Consider the following 20,806-nt stretch of genomic DNA (forward strand, 5'->3'; position numbering starts at 1 on the left):
AAAGAAGGATTTGTTGAAGATCAAGTGCTTCAGGTGGGGTGTGTTTGGTCACTACAACACTTGGTGTCCTAAGAAGAAGAAGTACAAGAAGGAGAAGCAGGAGCAAACAACAACTTCGACAGAGATTGACTAGTTGTCCTCTAGGTTGGAGGAAGATTTCACTTTGTATGCAGTTGTACCTCTTGGAGAGAGGTTGGGAGACATGGAGCTCTAGACCCTAGAGTTGTGCAGAGCTAGGCAGGATCCCTTCAGGGTAGCATCAGGCAAGTGTTTAGCATTAGGAAGGTGTTTCCTCATGGATCAATAACCTTGCTACAGGGGCCCACAATATTTGGTAGATGGACCACTGTCGTCAGGTGGCAAAGTCAGTTCTTGAGTACAGTTACAGTACTAGTTGCAGACAAATGCTGAGGAGCACAGTGCAGTTGCAGTGGACAATTTAGAGACTAGTAAGCAATTAGTGACTCTTGAGATAGTTGCAGTCCATAGATACAATTGATCTAGGAGATTTGTTCTCAATTGCAGTAGTTGCAGCAGCAACAACAACATGAGATCAGTTGTAGCACAGTGGCAAAGTTGGTAGCAGTACAAGGTGTATAGTGCAGTGTCAGCAACAACGTAGATGCATGTTGGTCAACTAATAGTAGCAGATGAATTAGAGTTGCGCAGTAGTTGGTGGGTAGTGGTAGTAGTCACAATTGTCAGACATTAGTAGCGTGTATGGGAGATGGCATTACGAGATAGAGAGAACACCTTCCTCGCTAAGAGGGAGTGTTGATTTTTGTAGCATCAAACAGGTGTTCTAGTCTCAACTTTGGTCAAAGAGACTAAGGAACAAAAGATCTCCAAAACGCAGAAAAAGTTTAAAGAGAAAACACCTAGAGATGGTTTAATTAATTTAATTAATCAATTATTAAATTTTTCCTAAATCTAACTTAGGGAAAATGACTAATTAACAGTAATTAATTAAGAAAGGTGAGATTTCTCTAGAAACTCACACGAATCAACTCAGAAATGATCGTAGCCGTTGATGAGGATTTATTCATGGCTGTTGGTGAGCCAATGAGAGATTATAAGAAGAGGTTGATGGGGTTGGAGCTAAATACACTTGAGATTGAATTCCTTGGCAGAAATCGAGCTTCCTAGTTGCAGTGATTCAACAGAGCAGAGTTCGAGCCAGAGAGGGGAAGCAAATATAATGAGTTTGGAGGAAGTTTTCCAGTTTCGAAGAATTATGAGAAGAGGGTGAGTTATTCCTCCAGGAGGCTGCGCAGTAGCCTCAAGAAGGCAATTCAATTTGGCCAAGTAGGAGGAGGATTTAGTTGACGAAGGCTGGAATAATTTTCTAGAGGGTCGGAGAACTCTTTCTAGAGTAGCAGCAGTCAGTCAGAGGCATATTCGTGGCAGATTAGGGTAGTGCGTGCGAGTGACTGCGAAGGCTTGCGCAAAAGATGCACAAAGGGGTTTGAGTTAGCCAGTTCGACTGCCCAAACTAAGCCAGGATTGCTTGTGGATGAGGGTAAGTTTCCCTCAACAATTTTGCTAGTATTTCTCTTAGATAGGATTGCCAGTTCGGAATCTGTTTTATTGTACTAAGAATTTCATTGCAACATAATAATAAAAATCTCATTTGCTGCACTGGTTTTTCCTGTTGAAATTTGGTACCAGAGGACAGGTGGTTCCCTAAGGCTTTGATCTTTGGCCTAGGGAAAAGTGTCCAAAAGAATTTAATTTTTCTCCTAAAGTAACTTTATAATTTTTATAAAGTTAAATCTAATTTAAAAGTGACTTTAAGTGATAAAGTTACTAAGTCTAATTTTAAAGTGACTTTTATAAAGTCAATGAAAAATTAGAAAGGAAAAGTGACTTTGGAAATAAATGACTAAGTGGGTCTTTATTAAAGTGGGGTGAATTAAAAAATAAAAAGTGAGATTTAAATGAGGATTTAATCTCAGCCTTAGATCTCAATCTATTTCAGCGATTGGATTTAGGGATCACCCAAAAGTCACTTGGGGTTAGATTAAAGGAGGAAAAGGAGGAAAAGGTCATTCATTCTTTCATGAGTAGATTGGGAGAAGGAGAGCAAGAGAGCAAGGGAGATTTCTGAGTAGGGAGGAGAATGAGACAGCAGCTTGGCACACATTCCAAGGCAGCAGTTGAGCAGATTTGTACAGCTGGTTCAGCACACAGTGAAAGGTAGATTTTGGCACGATTTTCGAGGAGTGGTTTGCACAAAAATCGAGGAGCAGTTTGCTGATTTTTTTGCTCGCAAAACGAGCGCTGTACAACGCATTTATTACAGTTCGTACAACGCATTTAATGCTAGCCGTACAACAACATTTAATGCTGAAAGTGGGCACGAAAATCGAGGAGGCCGTACAACATTTATTGCTGTCCTGTTTGCTGTAATTTCCAGTTTGCTGTGAGGAATGGGAAAAGAGATAAGTTGTAAATTTGCTTGCTGATTTTTTGCTGAATATTTCTCACTGTGAAAAAGGCATTTTCAGAAATAAAGAAGAGCTCTTGAACTGGTTTTCCCCAATAGTTGTAGGGGGTTTTTCCAGCGTCAAGTTGACAAAAAATCTCAATGTTTAAATGTGTTTTAATGGCTGTTTATTACTGCTGATTTTTATTTCTGCAATTTCCAGCATTCTGTAAAATTTCCAGAATTTGTGTTTTCAGCAATATTTATTTTTTCAGCTTGTTAAATGTATGGTTATGGGAAAGGACATTTAACAACATGGGAGAAATAAGGTGAAACTGAAAACCGGGGTGGGAAAACAGAAATTTCTACATTTCCGCATTGGGTTTTTCCAGGGACAATTGTCCAAAAATAACTGTCATATTTTTATGTGTGTGCTCTACATTTCTCAGTTTCCAACATTTTATTTTCCATAACGTTTTATTGGTGAAAATTGCAATTGTGATTTTAGTCGTTATTTGTCGTAGCAAATAAACTGCACTTAATTTTTAATCAGTTAGAAGAATAATATCTAGTTGTTGTAATAGACTAAAAAATTCACAAACAATTAGGAAGACACATTGATGTGTGTACTTCTTTCATCTAATACTAGTTAGGAATAGAGTTTTTCTCCAACGTACACCTAGCCATCTCTAGAATAGTATGGTTTTATCCCTCTATCACTTCATTTCCCCGTGGAGTGTATAATGTGGTGTATTTCCTTTGAATGACTTATTGAGTACATTATCAAGAAAACACTTAGGGAAAAATTCTCCACTATTATCAGATAAAGGACTTCAATGCTTTTTTGAGATTGGTTTTCTACCAATACTTTGAACTTGTTGAACTTCAAGAAGTACTTCGAAATCTTCTTCAAAAGTCATCTACAAAAAGCCAAAAATGTTTGGCACCAGAGAATGATGTTAGCCTTCATAGGTCCACAAATATCACTTGGATTGACTAAAGAACTTCCTTTCCTCTCCAAGCTTGCCCTTTTTCAAAGTGAATTTTGTGTCACTTACTAGCCTGACATGCTCGACAGATTCCTTGTTGATTTTGTATCTCTAAATGACCATCAACCAAATTTTATTTAATCAAATAAGAAAGAGATGTCAAATTCAATTGTTCTTACCTTTGATGCCAATCATCACTGCTGTTCTGACCACTTTGGGCTATGAAAGCATACTCTTTTGCCCCCCTCATGTTGAAGAATGTAACTAGGTTCGGTCTTCATAAATTATATTTGAGTCATAATGAAATGTATTTATCAAAAGAAAGAAAAATAAATTATTATTATTATTATTATGACTTATGAAAGCATGGGTTTCATGCTTGGGTCATCATGTTTTAGGTCAAAGTCCCCATTGAGGACTTCTAGGATTTACATTGTCTCATTAGAGTCATTGTCCATTAAAAGAGACCCTTCTTGGGGTTTTGAATCATGTAAAAAGATTTATTATTGATTCAAATAAGTTATTTGTCACCTCCACACCAAGTTGGCCTCAAACAAAGTAATTTGACCTAAACGCTCAAACAGAGTAGTTCGATTCATTTGGAGAACACTCATATACACAAGTTCGATTCACAAGAAGAAGCAGCTAAAAAATGTGAAGTTGGAAAAGGAGGAGGAGAATTGTTGGGAAGGTTTAGATCGAAGTTTTGGGCCATCTCTTTCACACTTGTAAACTTTCTAGGAAGATCGAAGTCTCTACTACTGCATTGAAGCTGTTGCTGCTAGGTCGAAGTTGTTGCTGCTTGGTTGAAGTTGTTGCTGAAAGGGTTATCATCTATAGAAGGAAGAAAGGGTTGACTTGGTGTGGAGAGTGTTTGTGTCTAGGTCAAGAGTCCTGGATCATCTCATGAAATTATTAAGGAAGAGTTGTTGACAGGGTTTTCCCGTAGATAGGGTTTTGTCTTGGCTGTCCGCCTACATCTGGTGTTTGTGATCTTTGTGCTATTGTTTTGGTAATTACTTGATGAACTAAAGATAAAAGAGGAACATAAGAAAACATAAGAATATCACAAGTAATTATCAATATAAATTTTTGTTTCTGCGTTTCTGATTTTCTAACACCTCAAAGCAATCAACATTAAAATCCCAAGCTCTTCAATAACAAAGCTTCTTTCTTTCACAAACGTTATCCACGAAGTAAGATTTGTGATCGTTGAAAATCACATGTGAGAAGGGGTTGTGCTTCATAATTTCACTAATATAAAGCAAAATGCTTAATCACTTTTGGAAAATAGTGAACATTAAGAAATACCAGTTTTTCCTTGACAAGGTTAAATGCACACAACGTTTGACTTCTATTATGTATTACGCCCTACCACCAAACACCAAGGAATCATTAGAAGATTCATTAGCAGAGTAATTAATATACAAATTTGTCCTTCTGCGAAAATGTTGAGATGCACAGATTGTGTACAAAGCATTGTTTTAAAAAACGGCCGTTTCGATACCGAAACGGCCGAGTTGATCCGAGCTGATACCCTCAGCCATGACTCGGCCTTTGAAACGGTACGTTTGCCCGAGTCAGCCATGACTCGGCCGAGTCACAAAAAGCCAGCCCAGAACACGTTAAACAGCAATTTAATATTTTTTTAATGGATTTTAAAAGTGATTTCTGATTGGTTTGGACTCCAAGGTGTTATATGAATTTGCTAAATGTCATTTGGGGTCCATTCCCCCTCCCAAACCCTATTTAACACACTCAAATGCTCTCTACTATTGATATGCTATTCAAATTTCATGGTAATGTTAAATTCTTAAAGTAAAAGTGACATTCTCCTTAATCTTCATTTTCATCCTTTTACTTAAATTTTTAACATTACCATGAAATGACTCAGGATGTTTGAGAGTGGTTTCGGCCTCATTGGATTTCATATGGAGAAAATAGAATTTTAGATTTCATTCAAAAATCCAGCAGACTTATCAGTTTTTCAGGATTTCAGGATTGGAGGATTGCAATGTTTCCATTGAATTTTGTCATGTATTAGGGTATGGAACTCTTATTTAATCAAGAGCATCAATCCCTCTATGTACCTTGATTTTAGTGACATTGGTTGTCGAACTCCTCTGGGATTCGCTCCCAAACCAGGAGCTTCTGAAAATGTCGCTCCCGCTCCCATTTTCGCTCCTGCTCCCAAGTAACACAAAGAAGAGAAACCGTTTGGATCAAAAACGGTTAAATGATCTAGTTTATGTCCAATACAACCTCCGGCTCAGACGAAACCATTTGCTGAACAAAAGACCTGATTCAGATCCCATTGTGTTGGAAGACATTGATCCAACATGAGATTGGGTAGTGGAGAGTCGTCCAGCAGAGTTTGATCTTGATGAGGATCTTGATTTAGATTTAGATATCGAGACATCAATTGAACTTGAACATGCTGTTCAGTTGAATGCAGATCCCAATCCACCATCCTCAGTCTCACAGCCAGCAAGGACTCCAGTTGTAGGTGTGTTTGGAAACATGAATGAAAATCTCTAAAATTATGTTTAAAATCTTTAAAATTATGTTTTTTTATAAAAAAAATAAATATTTAATGTATTTTTTACAACGACCGAGTCATTGAAATCGAGCCGGCCGAGTCATTACCGTTTCGGAGTCGGAGTCGGAGTCGATCCTCGGCCGAGTCGGAGTCGGAGTCGGAGTCTTAAAACATTGGTACAAAGCAAATGTTTTCATATTGTTTGTACTATCCCATGTTGAAAAAGGTATCAAGGAGGTGTTTCCTAGTGCTTTCTGTGTAAGCCTAGGAAAACAAGTGAATCCACCTTCCTAGTGTGACTTTGAGTCATTGAAGTCATGTGACTTTTTAGTCGCTTTATGAGGTTCTAAAAGTACATTGTACTTTATAATATTAAAGTGATTTTATGTTTTTAAAGTGACTTTATGAGAAATAGGTACATGGTACAAAAAGTTATTAAAGTGACTAGGGGGGCTCATTAATCAAGAAAAGTTGATATCTAATCTCAGCCTTTGATCTTAGGGATAGGGCTTCTCATCATTTTAGAGATTAAAAAGGAGGAAAAAGGCAAAGAGGAGGCTCATTCTTCATGTGTAGAGTTGGAGAAGAGAAGAGGAGAGGAAGAGGAGGAGAAGGTTGAGATAGCCATTTTGCTGAAGGAGAGACCTATCTACAACAAGGAGAAACCATCAACAGGCACACATCCCAAGGCAGATACTCTGGCACAAAGACTGAGTAGGTTCAGCAAGTTCAGCAGCTTGCAAATCGAGAAGACATTCTTTTCAGCATGCAAATCGAGGAAGATATCAGTGCAGATTTTGAAGGGGTACAGATATCAGTGCAGATTAATTGTGGTCTGAGGGGCCCAAATTTTGAGGAGAAAATTCTGGGAAGAGGACATGAAAATTGAGAAGAGTAAGTCTGTCTTACGGCACAGATTTGTCAGGCAGAGGCACGATTTTTAGGGCTGAAGAAGTTGGTCTGTGGCACACATTTCGAGGGCTAAACAGTCAGCCTGTGACATTCATTTTGAGGGCTGAATAGTTAGCCTGTTGCACGAATTTCTAGGGCCTAAATTGCTGGACAGTGGCTCGATTTTCAAGGGCAGTGGTCTAGACTGTGGCAAGAATAACTAGACAGCAGCAGGGAGATAGTAGCTCTGTATTTGCATTTAATGCTGTAAATTATCTGAGATAAAAACAAATAAAAAATACTCTTCAAACTGGTTTTCCCTTCGGGGTTTTTTCCAGAATTGTTTTGACCAAAAATCAGTGTCCAAATTTTTTGTGTATGCTTGGGTAATTGTTAGCTGAAAGTGAAAAATAGTGGTAGCCTTGAGTGTTTTAGTTGCAATTTTATATTCATGTTTAAATCAGGAATTAACCATGGGGTGTGGGCATTAAACAAGATGAGAAAAACAAATTGATACTTGTTGGGGTTACACGACACAAAATTTCTACATGGTAATAGAGCACAAGTGAACCTGTAGTTGGTAAAGTGCAACCAACAAGCATAAACCAGCCTATATAGCTGAAATTTGTGGTCGAGAGGGAGAGTGGTTTCTCAGTTTCATTGTTCAGAAGTCATGTTGGTTGAGAGTGACAGATGGCTACTGGTTTGAGGGTGGAGGATAGGTTGAGTTGGGCTGAAAATTTTGGTCCCTGTAAGGAGAGGATAGTCTTGTTGCTTGATGAGTTTGAGTTGTGAGATATTGTCGAGAGTGCAGTAGTTCCGCCTATTGATCCTATTCACTTGGCATAATTCAACAAGCACAATGTGAAGGCTAAGAGGATCCTTCTAGATGCAATTAAATACCACCTTATACCTCATGTGTCAGGAAAGAAGTTTGTGTATGAGATGTGGGAGTCCCTGATAACACTTTACCAGAGCATCAATGAGAATAGGAAGATGGTATTAATGAGAAACTAAGGAACACCAAGATGACCAAGACTGACACAATGACCTTATACCATACCAAGATCATACTGGTGAGAGATGAGTTGGCTGCAGTGGGAGAGGCTATCCTAGATGACCAGTTGGTCAGGACGGTACTGAGTGGTTTCCCAAGAAGTGCAGTGGATTCATAGATGGCATTGCTGGTAGAGAGCATCTTCCAGATTGGAGGAAGATGTGGGATGATTTCATCTAGGAGGGGATCGGGAGGAGTGGCAATAGTGGCAGTCAACATGGTGGGGCTGTTGAGGAGGAGAATGTTGCCCTCATAGCTAAGGGCAAGAAGAAGACCAAGAAGGGGTCTTCTAGTGGGGCTAACCAACAGAAAGGAAAACAGAAAGAGGAGGACATGAGCAAAGTAAGATGCTTTGCTTGTCAGAAGATGGGTCACTATGCCTTTTAGTGCTTCAGTAAGAAGGGGAAGAAGGACAGTGTTGCAGCATTAGTTGAGGTGGATGAGCTTGCCACCATACTTGACTCAGAGTTTGCTTTAGTGGTGATTCTTGTCACTGCTATTACACTCTCTAGTGTTTGGTTTGTAGACAATGGAGCTTGCTGCCGTATGACCGGAGTTAGAGGGCACTTTTCAGATCTTACAAAGATTGATATGGAATTGGAGGTGGTGCTTGGAGATAACTCCAAGGTCAGAGCAGCAGGTGTAGGGATTGTATCCTTTTAGAGGGAGTCACGTCATGTCTTTATATTGACAAAGGTCCTATATGTTCCATGGCTGAAGAAGAATCTGATTTTGGTTTCTTGTATTGAGGGACAAGGGGTATATGGTGGTGTTCCATGATGGACAGATGCTCATGTATCCCAAGGGATCCAATATCACTTCTACTAGAGTGATTGGAGTCCGCCATGGGAGACTCTACAGGTTCATGTTTCAGCCTACCAGAGCCTTAGTGTCAACGACCAACAATAGTGATTTGTGCGAGTTATGGCACAGGAGGATGGCCCACTTGCAGCTTGGAGCATTCAGGGTATTGAGGGAGATAGTCACAGGCTTACCATATTTTAGTACTGAGAAGCATGATGTGCGCAGGGGGTGTGCTTTGGGAAGTACACCAAGTCTCCTTTCTCGAGCAGTGACAGCAGGGTGGCAGGCGTTCTTGATTTGATTCACTTTGATGTATATGGTCCTATGTCTTTTGTATCATTGAGTGGATATGAGTACTATGTCACTTTCATTGATGACTACTCCAGGAAGACCTGGATTTTCTTTATGAAGACCAAGGATCAGGTCTTCAAGAGTTTCCAAGAGTTTAAGGCTCTTGTGGAGAACAGAACATGGAAAAAAATCAAGGTCTCGAGAACATGCAATGGGGGCAGGTTATTGTCGAGGATCTGGAATGGAACTTAACTGAAATATTGGGTAGGATATTATAAATTATTGGGCAAATAATGGCAAGGATAAAATTGGGCCTGAAAAGCTCGGAAAATGGTGAACAACTCAGCAAACTGAAAAAATTGGAAGAAATCAGAAATATTGGAAGAAATTGGAGATATTTGCAACCCCAAACTGAAGATTACAGAGATTAAAATACATATAAACATTCTTGCTGGAAAACTGATAAATTTGCTGAAAGATACAAAAATCTTTTGCAAACCTTAGAGTCTGGCAAATTCCAGTTGATCACGTGCTGAATCTGCAAAATCTGTGAAATTGACCAATTTGGTTTGCTGTATGGTCGAATTGACTGCATAAACCACTGAATTTCTGCTGCTGTGCACCCAATTTTACACCAGGCCATCTGTATGATCTAATCTGCTCAATTTTTGGCAGTTGTATGAGTTTGTGCAGGTTGTATGATTGCTGGTAACTGGTGTATGGATGGCGTACATCTTGTAACATTACTAATTGCTGCTGTGTGACTGTCTGTTTGCTGTATGGCTTGCTGGCAGCTGATCCACACGCCTTCCTACATTGTATAGTCTACTGTACAGTCATTGAATGCAGGGTGTACGAATCCATTTTTTCTTTTGGTGGCTGCGCAATAAGTAATTTTCCATTTTTTTTGCCTTTCGATTTTCTGAAAACTTTTATCTTTTTTAAGAAAATCAATTGGGTAAAAGAAGCCTAGCCTGTTCTTTAAAACCAAGAATATAAACCTAGTAATTGTTTTGTTTTCAGAAAAATAAACCTGGCTAGATAGCCTGAAAATTAAAAAATGCCCAGCTTTCTTTGTGCCAAAGCCTGATATATTTGTCAGTTGTATCAGATGACAGTACCTTGTTGTTATTGATGTATGCAGTCCTTTACGCTTTCACCTGCTTTGACTTCCCCTCACCATGGTTCTGATTCCATATTACAGAAAGAAATTAAAGACTCCAAGAAACCAAGAACAAAATAGAAGTGGGAAGAAAATACTGCTTCCTGGACTAATAAAATGGAAAGAGCACATATCATTTTGTAGTAAGAGAATGACTCAAGTCAAAATGCTAAGTGTGTAAACAGTGGAATGCATAAACTTTAGAATGAGTTAAGTGTACTTAAGTCATTCTGACAAACAGTAAAGCATGAATTACACGTAAATAAATGACTTTATTAATATGCTTAATTCTATAGTCTAGACCATTGAGTTTCAAGTAGCATGGAAGCTTCTTAGAATAGAAGTTCGTTTTCTTACATGGAGAAAAAAGAATGCTTCTATATTTAATCATCCCCAAACTGAAAAACTCTTTTCTTAGGCTGACAATTTATTGATTATTGCAAATCCCTTATTGTAGATTACTGTACAGGTTTAGAAAGTGGTGCTGAATGTGTTTCTTCTGCACCAATTTTCTGGTGTATGGGAATGACAGAGGCAATATCATAGTTGGCCTCTCCACCATGCTCCATGGTCCTTTAATGACAAATTCTCAGCTCTTGTTCTTTCTATCTTAGAAAATGAGAAACAACCTGAGAATGATGGCTGAGGCACCACTGTACATGACGCAAAGCCAATGGATGATGGTTGGGGCCCTGCCTTGAATGACAAGGATGGCTTTCCTCTAGATATGGTTCTGATCCCAATGGTCGCCTGAATAATTTTCATGTACACATATGTTTTTGAAATTGAGCCTTGATGGGAGAATTTTATGGTTCTCTTTTGTTTATCTGCTAGGTGGCTTTACGGGGACAGTAGTTTTATTTTGTATGCCCAAGTGCCAATTTTAATAGGACCTATGGTCTTTGGGGATTTTGACAGCTGTTAAAGTTCTCAAGCTTTGGAAGCTGATGTTTTTGTTGCTGGTGGTGGCTCTGATGTGGCCTGTTGCTTCTGTAAAAATGGCTCACTTTGTACATATTTGAAAATTAATAATAGTTAGAGGAAGCAATTTCATGAAAAACAATGTTGGCAAGTGGGGCTGGTAGGCTATATTCTTTTTAAAATGGAAGATGAAAATTCACAATGAATGTTTTGAAGTTTCTGAATGAGATGGCTAAGCTAAATGTAGTTGGCAGACTATATCTCGTTGAGAATGAAAGATGGGGATGTACAGTGAATGTTTTGAAGTTTCTGAATGCAGAACTGACATAAACCACCCTAAAACAAGGGAACATACTAAGTAGCTATTGCCATGCCAAGAATGAACTAAAACAGTATTAACTGTTTGAACTTAGTTACCACAGAAATTTTCTTGTCAAGAAATATTTCTTTCCAAGAAATTCTTATTGAACAAAATTATAGAAATGCAAAATCACCTTGGAAACATCCTCGAAGATGCTCTGAATGTCTTGGTCCTGTGAAAGGGGAAACAGAGCCTAGCACATTTAGAGATTTTGTCATTTTTCTCTAGCTTTTCAGCCTTAAAAATTCCTAGGTGGGGTGATGTTTCTGGTGATAGGGTTTATGCTCTTGGAAGGAGTACCTATATGCAAAAGTATATGTTTCCTGGAATTGTTAGTCATCTTAGGCCAGAGGAAAGTTATGCTTTTAAGTGAAATACCATGGCTGCCAACATTGTCAAAGATGAATGTCAGCTATTTTTTATCCCCATCAAGAAGCATCAGGCATATACAGCTGTAAGAGAAAATGGTTAATTACTGTAAATAATGTTGGTATGTTTGATTTAAAGTATATTCCATCTACAATGTAGGATACATCAATTTTCTCATTTGTTCTGTGTTATTTAAATGGATCATTATACAAGTAATTTTAATGAAGACTACATTGGGATAAACCACTATGGCACTACCATTCATCCTCATGGAATCCCCATGTAACTACAAATGCCAGTTTTTCTGCATGATATACATTAATATCGGATTTTATTTTCCTAGTAGATCTCCATGTCACACTTACATTAATTGGTGGGAGGACAACTGATGTGATAAAATATATATTACATAAATTCGGCATTTCTAATCTAGTTTTTGATGTATAAGAAGTTGATTGCTTAATGTTGTCAATTATTACAGAGGGTGGTCAAAGAGAAAAATGCACTTGCGGAGAGGCTGAAAAGTGCAGAGGCTGCACGGAAAAGATTTGATGAAGAGCTGAAACGATTTGCAACAGAAACTGTAACCCGGGAAGAGGTGCGACAATCATTAGAAAATGAGGTTAAACATCTTAGACAAACAGTTGGACAGACTGAAGGAGGCTTAAGAGAGAAAGAAGATCAGATTATCCGATGTGAAGGTTATATTGATAATTTGGAGGCAAAATTAAATGCATGCCAGGTTTGTATTTTTCATGCCACATGGCTCTGTTTGCTATATTTTTTAGTTAAATCTCACTTCGATAATGTATATCTGTTTCTTGAAATGTAGATTGTTCCAGAAAGAGCTTATTGCTTTCTATCTTTTGCCACCTTCTTTGATCAAGTCAATCAGTCTAGTGTTTTCCTTGCTTTTTATGTGACTTTAAAACATTAAAGTTTAACCTTTTCTGTGAAGATGTTCATGCATACAGCAACAGAGGTAATTCTCTCTTTAGGTAGGGGTAAGACTTTCTCTTCAACATGTATAAATAGCCCGGCCTTATTCCTGATATGAGAAAGCACCTGATTGTGATTATGTGTCCTTGGTTTTTATAAATTCAGATGGAATCTGTTCTTAAGCTATTTTAACAATATTTCTATAATAGAGTTTCAGGATTCCATCTATTATTGTTTCTGGTAAATAAAAATCCTATAAATAGGATACAGTACAAGATTACATGCTGGCCATATGCCTTTGCTCATCTGCTATAGGGCTGCTAAAGTTTTCTGAACAAGCTTCACATTCAGAAGAATTGAAGTTATTTTATCCATGATGTAAGCATCCAACAGAGGAATGTGAACTTCAACATGGCCAGTGTAGCCAATGCATCCTGGAATGATATTCTTAAGCATGGTGAGTGGGACACTGTGATGTACCCTGAACCACGGCAGCATATCACTGTTGCCTATGAAAATTCCTGATCCTTAAGGAACCTTTACTGCAGCAAATCTGAATCTACTTCACCTACTTGATTTTAATTTACATTATCAAGTTATTCTCTGAATACTGAATCAAATTACTTTTGCAGCCTACACTACTTTAATATTTGATTACATGAAACAGAAAACTGAGCAAAGAACAAGACACATAGGACACAATTATTTTTGGACAAAATATTTGCCTGGAAAAACCCAATGCGGGAAAACCGGTGAATCAGCTCTGAGGGTTTTCTATTATACAGGAGAAAATTCTGAACACAAATCTAGGATACTCAACTAGCAATCCTTTAGAGAGAAAATACTGGTGAAATAATTTCACCCTGTCATTGGAGAATCAGTGACTGATCCTCAACTCTGGAGGCCCTGCGTCACCTTCTGATGGCCTCTGTGTCAAATTGCATCACCCTGGGCAGCTTCTGTGTCACCCCTCCTGGGTATTACGTTGCCTCTCTGTTCTAGATCCTCTGCTGGCTGAGAAATCGACTTTCTTGTCTCTTAGTCTCACACCCCGGCTTCCAACAATTGAACTTCAAATTCCCTCAGCAGAAATTCGACTTCCCCTCACTGACTGCGTTGCCTCTGCGTTAGCACTACATAGGCCAGCGTCAACCCTCTTTTGGATGTCTTTCTGTCCTTTCTTTGCCTTGTACTCTTCAGAAATTCCTTCTCCTGGATTCTTACTGCCCCTCTGCTGCAAGATCTCCCCAATCGATTTTCCTCTGGAGAACTTCTCACCTCAAAAAATCGATTTCCTCAATCTCTCTGTGTGTTTCTAAGTGAACCCCAAGGCTCCTTATACTTTTCTTGTTGAGACTTCAACGACCGAAATTAAATCTCTAATCAATGGCTAAGATTAAATCTTGACTTGATTTTCTTTCTAGAACATTCTCACCCATATTTTGATTAATACCCATTAATATTTTAATTTTCCTAAGTTTAGACTTAGGAACCCAATTAAAAATATTAATAATTATAATAAAATACAATTTGGGTGGATTTTCACCAAACAGTGTCTGTGTTATTTAGAACTCGTGTGCCTTAGCCTCTCCACCAATTTTCATGGCTAGAGCACATTCGATGCAACCAAAAACTAACAGTCCCTTTTAGCGAGGAAAGTGCTCTAGCAACAATGTCCAACTTCATGTTGCTTGGTCTCTGAAGCACCTCCTTTCTGCACTATTGTTGCCACCAACACTGCGCTGCTGCTGCAACTGTACTGCTACCCATAACACTGCCACTGCCACTGCTGTATCTGTACTACAACTCCCTCTCAAACACTGCATTTGCGATGCTGCTAGCACTACCACTGCTAACACTGCATTCGTACTGCAACTCAATTGCTAAGAGAAGCAACTGAAAAAACATCCAAAATTAACTGAACTTAACTTTGTTCAGCATAATACCATGAATGTTGGAATATGACTGCTACTTTTCTCTAACCCTTTGAATCTTCTGCGTTGCCGCTGACTTCTGCACTGTGCCAACTGCACTGCTACCAACCTTGCTCTGCACTGATCAGTCTCTGGTCTTCGGCTAATGCATCTGTCTCTCCAAGCAATCCACTGTATCATTTGACACTAAGTCCATCTCGCTACTGTTGAATCTTGGGCTCCTATAGCAAGGAATTGATCCAAGAGGTGGACTCTTCAAGGATCCTGCCCATATTTATTCCTCCCGACTACAACTCAATATCACCCCATCTCCCTCCTGGGGATGCGTGGGCACTCATGGCAATCTCATCTTCGTAAATCTTTGCTGGAGCAACCTTAGTATCATGTTTCTCATCCTTATCTTTTTGCTTCAAAGGACATTGGGATGCAAAGTGGCCCATCTTGCCACATTTGAAACGTTTCACCTTCGAAATGTCCTCCTTTCGCTTCAGCTTCTACTACCCCTTCGATGCAAGAGCTGTGTTCTCCTCCTCCTCCTTGGTCTTCGTTCCACTCTCATTGCTGTCATTGAGGTTGACCTTTACTAGGTCCCTCCTTAATTCCTCCTGTTGAAGGGCTGCCCACATCTCCTCCCATGAAGGTAGTCTTTCCTTGCCCAATATGTTTTGGACGAAGACTTTCCATTCATTCGAGAATCCATTCAGGGCTATCCTTACCATCGTTGTAGACTGAGGAGTGGACCCCACTGCAGCAAGCTGGTCTCGGGTGTTCTGAAGACGTTGAAGATAGGAGTTGACTCCTTCTCCCTTCTGCATCAATGTCTGCTGCAACTTTTGTTCTAGGTACACCTTCCGCTGTTAGGAAGAGCCTTCACACAGAGAAGACAAGGCTTCCCACATCTCTCTCACTGTATCCTTAACTTGCAAGTGTGAGACCACATGATCTCAAACTCCATCGAGAATGAGCCTCTTCGACTTCCCCTGCTCGACCTTGTACTTCTTCCTTTGATCATTGTCAGTAGGAACAACTACAACACTTTTGACGTAGGATTCGAGATCGTATTCCTCCAGAATAACTAAGATTCTAGTCTTCCATAAGACATAGTTGGAAGCACCTTCCAACTTGTCCTGATCTCTAAGCCCATGCAATGCCATCTCACCCAAACTGTTGAACTGACTCCTCTAGTCACTGCTCAGCATTGCTGTTCGACAAGTGAGAAATTCGAACTTTTGGCGAGAAAAGTTCTTTGAGGAGAAAATTCCCCTTCTATGTGTCTTTGCTCTTTTTCGACGGATTCCTCCCCGACAGAAACTGTGCACTGTGTTGAGGCTCTGTGTCACTCCCTCTGCTTCTGCAAACTTACGATTCAGAAATCGTACCTCTCTGTCGACTCTCTTAGAGAGAGATTTCCTCGGAATCTCTGCTTCCCGGCAAGGACTGTGCAATCCCTTCAAGGGGATTCGAATTGCTGCCAACTATAGCTTTTGGCCTCTCTGCTCAACGCTGGATCTGCTCTTCCTTGTTTCAAAATCAATGCTCTGATACCATGTGAAAATTCCTAATCTTCAAGGAACCCCTACTGCAGCAAATCTGAATCTACTTCACTTACTTGATTTTAATTTACGTTATCAAGTTATTATCTGAGTACTGAAGCAAATTACTTCTATAGCCTCCACGACTTTAATATTTGATTACATGAAACAAAAAACTAAGCAAAGAACAAGATACATAGGACACAATTATTTTTGGACAAAATAGTCTCTGGAAAAACCTAATGCGGGAAAACCGGTGCAACAACTTTGAGGGTTTTCTATTATGTAGGAGAAAATTCTGAATACAAATCTAGGATGCTCAACTAGCAATCCTTTACAGAGAAAATACTGGACAAAAGACTGGTGAAATAATCTCACCTTGTCATTGGAGAATCAGTGACTGATCCTTAGCTCTGGAGGCTCTGTGTGACCTTTTGATGGCTTCTGCGTCAAACTGCGTCACCCTGGGTAGCTTCTGTGTCACCCCTCCTGGTTATTACTCTGCCTATTTGCTCTGGATCATTTGCTGGTTGAGAAATTGACTTTCTTGCCTCCAGTCTCACACCCTGGCTTCCGACAATTGAACTTCGAATTCCCTCAGTAGAAATTCGACTTCCCCTCATTAACTGTGCTGCCTCTGCGCTAGCACTGCGTAAGCCAGCGTCAACGCTCTTTTGGATGTCTTTCTGTCCATTTCAATTAAGAGAGTGTGTCCTCACATTGTATTTGCTACATTGTCCTTTGCTTCTTTTGCAACAACCTTTCTCTTGTGAAGCTTTGATATTCAGCTTTAGAAATCCCAATTTGATATGCATATGGTTTGTTTTTTTATTTTCACCAAACCTTGTTTGTATTCCGCACTCTTAACTTTGTCTCTTTATAGTCCAACACTCACCTGATCTGATCTTGCTTCCTTGCTTGATACATTATCGATTATTCATTTGATCCACAAATCAAGGGAGATCTTTGATCCAAACAACTATTGGACGATCATGGTGGGTCATACAATCTCCAAGCTTTATGCCACAATCTTACACCAATGGTTTTCTGAAGAGCTGGAGAGCCATCCTCGCAGATCTAGAGGACAACGAAGTTTTCACTTTAACTACTAGATGATTGATCACATCTTCACACTTCGAGCCATTATTGAGGAGGCTCATCATCGCTCTTTGAAGGTTTATAATTGTTTTGTAGATTTTTAGAGAGTGTTTGACACAGTGCCTACTCCCGAGGGAGGCATTATTCCAAAGACTATGAAATTGGCATATTTGAGATCCTACTAACAACCATCTAGATATTGTATGAGTCAGTTTTGCGATGTGTTAGGATCAGTGTTTTAAAAAACAACTGAGCCGACTTCGACTTGGCCGAGCCAGACCAAGACAATCCCTGGTCGGGTCGGCTCGGTGGCCGAAATTGAACGACTGGCCGAATTGTTACCTAGCCGACTGAGCTGGTCACTGACTCGACCGACTCGGTAACAACCCGGCTGGCTTGGCTGAGCCCGAGTTAAATCGGCTGGCTCGCTCACCGATGCAAAAGCACACCCAACGAATTTTTTTGGGGGAGAAATTGGACCCCACATCCAATTCTAATTTGCCTTAGGGTTATTTTGAGGTACATTTACCTCTCCCAACCCTATGAAAGCTACCCAACTCTTCTCATTTCCTCAACTGTTTCATTGCATTTGTGTGAGAATTTGTGAGGAGTTTGTGAAGTGTTGTGGAGTTTGTTTTCGGAGGGAGCAGCAGTGAGAAGTCTTGGACAAACAATGGAGTAGCAGTGAAGAGCTTCTTGGGCAGCCAATGGAGCAACATTGAAGAGCTGGTTTGTTGGAGCAACATTGAGGAGGCGGTTTGTGCCTAGAAGTAATTTTTTTTTCACTTCTAAAATCTATTTTTGCTTGTTTATTTTTTTGTGCAAATCTGGAAATTGAAAAGAGTCTTTTTTGTAAAAGAAATGAACATTGAAGCAATGTTGTTTTTTTGTTTTCATTTTCAGATTTTTTTTCCTTTCATTTCCAAGTCAAAATATGGCTCCTAGAGTGAAAGATGTTGCTTGGGCATATGCTGAAATGGTTGATAATCAAATGCTTTGCAATTTTGCCATAGAAAAATTAAGGAGGGTCCTAGTGGCATTCATAGGCTGAAACAACACTTGGCTGGTATTAGAGGCCAAATTACTCCATGTGAATCACCACAAGCTGGGGAAATTAGGAAGGAGTTGTTAGATAGCTTTGATAAGCTTCATGAAGAAAAAGCTAGGCAAAAAGAAATAAAGGCTGAAATTGGGAGGAAGAGGAGTATACAACAAATGATGGCTACCGACTCCCATTTTGATTTTGAGGGCTCTTCATCTATCCCTTGTACTAATGCATCGAACCCTTTTCGCTATGTTCCTCCCTCTTTGGAGTCCATGCAAGAAAAAAAGGTAAGGGTAAAATGAAAAAGAAGGGTGATATGAATAGCAAAAGTTATTTCACTGTCACACCATCCTCTCCATCAGATGCACATGGTCCTCAAGTTAGTAGAAGTCATATGAAACCCACTTTAGATGACCATTGGAAGAAAGAATTGAGGGAGACTGCTTGTGATTACATAGCTAGATGGTGGTATGATGTTGATATCCCCTTCAATGCTTCTCGTTCACCATATTATGAGCCTATGTTTTATGCATATTTGCTGCTGGAAAGGGCTTCAAAGGCCCTACTGTGCATGAGTTAAGGGGGTCTCGTTTGCAAAAAGAAATTTTCTCCATTGATGAGTATTTGAAATATTTCAAAAACTCATGGAAAAAACAGGTTGTACCATCATGTCAGATGGATGGACTGATCAAAGGAACCGTACCATCATAAACTTTCTTATCTTTTGCCCATAGGGAACCATGTTTCTTAAATCAGTTGATGCATTCGATAGGGCGAAATATGGACAATTGTTGTTTCAGCTATTGGATGAGGTTGTTGAGGAGGTGGGGGTGGCTAATGTTGTTCAAATCATCACAGATAATGCCTCTAACTATGTTCTTGTTGGTAAACTATTAGAGGAAAAACACAAAACCATCTTTTGGACCCCATGTGCTGCACATTGCATAGACCTCATGCTTGAGGATATTGGAAAATTAGATTGGGTTAAGAACACTGTAGAGCATGCCCAAAGCATAAAAACATGTATCTACAATCATTCATGGATTTTGAGCCTAATGAGGAGACACATAGGGGGCAGGGATATTATTAGGCCTGCCATCACTAGATTTGCAACTCATTTTTTGACATTGCAATCTATGCTTTCCCAACATAGAAACTTGCAAAAGATGTTTTCTAGTGATGAATGGAATGAAAGCAAGTGGTCTCACAAACAAGATGGCAAAGATTTGAAAAAGAAAGTTAATGAAGAAATATTTTGGAAAAAGGCAACAAAGATTGTGAAGGTTGCTGAGCCACTGGTTAAGGTGTTGCGGTTGGTGGATGGGGAAAGATTGGCTATGGGATTCATTTATGAGGCTATGGATCAAGCAAAGGAGCAAATAAAGACAACATACATGGATAGAGTGGCTTAGTATGGGCCTATTTGGGCAATCATTGATGAAAGATGGAACAATCAACTCCATTGCCCTATACGTGCAGTTGGATATTTTTTGAACGCAAGGTATCATTTTAAAGCTCTGGAGGCAGGAGCTTTCGCTGGGGAGGTTAGAGATGGATTGATTGACTGCATTGTTCGCATGATCCCTATGGAGAGTGATCAACTGGAGTTACACCGACAGGTCATTTGTTTCAGCAAAGCCACAAGTACCTTTGGCAAGAACCTAGCAAAGATTGAATGGGAAGCAGATGAGCCAAGTAAACAAAAATTTCAATTTTAAAATTATTATTTTTTTAAATTGTTTATAATTTGACAGTTGGATATAATTTGTTGAGCTAACTCATTACACTACTATGTTTTTTGCAGCACAATGGTGGGAGGCTTTTGGTAGCCATTGTCTTCAATTGCAAAAGTTTGCAATTCGTATTTTGAGTCAAACTTGCAGTGCTACTTGGTGTGAGCACAATTGGTCTGTCTTTGAGAGGATTCACACAAAGAAGAGAAACCGTTTGGATAAAAATGGTTAAATGATCTAGTCTATGTCCAATACAACCTCCGGCTCAGACGCAACCAATCGCTGAACATAAGACCTGATTCAGATCCCATTGTGTTGGAAGATATTGATCTAACATCAGATTGGGTAGTGGAGAGTCATCTAACAGAGTTTGATTTTGATGAGGATTTATGAACATAGGTATTACTTGAGCAAAATGTTCAGATGAATGTAGATCCACTTGTACCAGCTTCAGGCCCAACCCCAAGTCCTCCAGTTGCAGGTGCTTCCTCTACTCAGCCACGACGAAAGCGCATATCTCGTCTATCTCAGCATGCAGCTGCTGCGCAGCCTGCTAGTGCTACCACTTCTAAAGTTGCAGTTGGAGATGATGATGAGGAGGAGCCATGGGTTTCCCTGTCTGAATCTAATTCAGAGTCTGAGCGAGATGATGTTGGTTTCTCTAGTAGTAGCCAATAGTACTGGTGACTAGTGATGTTTCACACTTTTGTTGTAGA

At 39.5% G+C, this 20,806-nt stretch overlaps 1 protein-coding gene across 2 annotated transcripts in view; it reads left to right on the forward strand.

The window, feature by feature from the left end:
• The window catches only part of LOC149258806 (uncharacterized), a 122,740-nt gene that overhangs the window by 43,555 nt on the left and 58,379 nt on the right, over positions 1-20,806 (forward strand). For both annotated transcript variants that reach the window (XR_016256974.1, XM_089416314.1), the window contains exon 9: positions 12,291-12,551. Coding sequence is in view for 1 of the 2 variants with exons in the window: in XM_089416314.1 (XP_089272440.1) it covers positions 12,291-12,551 (261 nt within the window). In the remaining variant the exon portion in view is untranslated. The remainder of the gene's footprint in view (positions 1-12,290; positions 12,552-20,806) is intronic.

This window comes from Pinus tabuliformis, chromosome 6 (genome assembly GCF_031772625.1).
Source record: "Pinus tabuliformis cultivar Carrire ecotype Pingquan chromosome 6, CPIR1, whole genome shotgun sequence".
NCBI classification, from domain to species: domain Eukaryota; kingdom Viridiplantae; phylum Streptophyta; class Pinopsida; order Pinales; family Pinaceae; genus Pinus; species Pinus tabuliformis.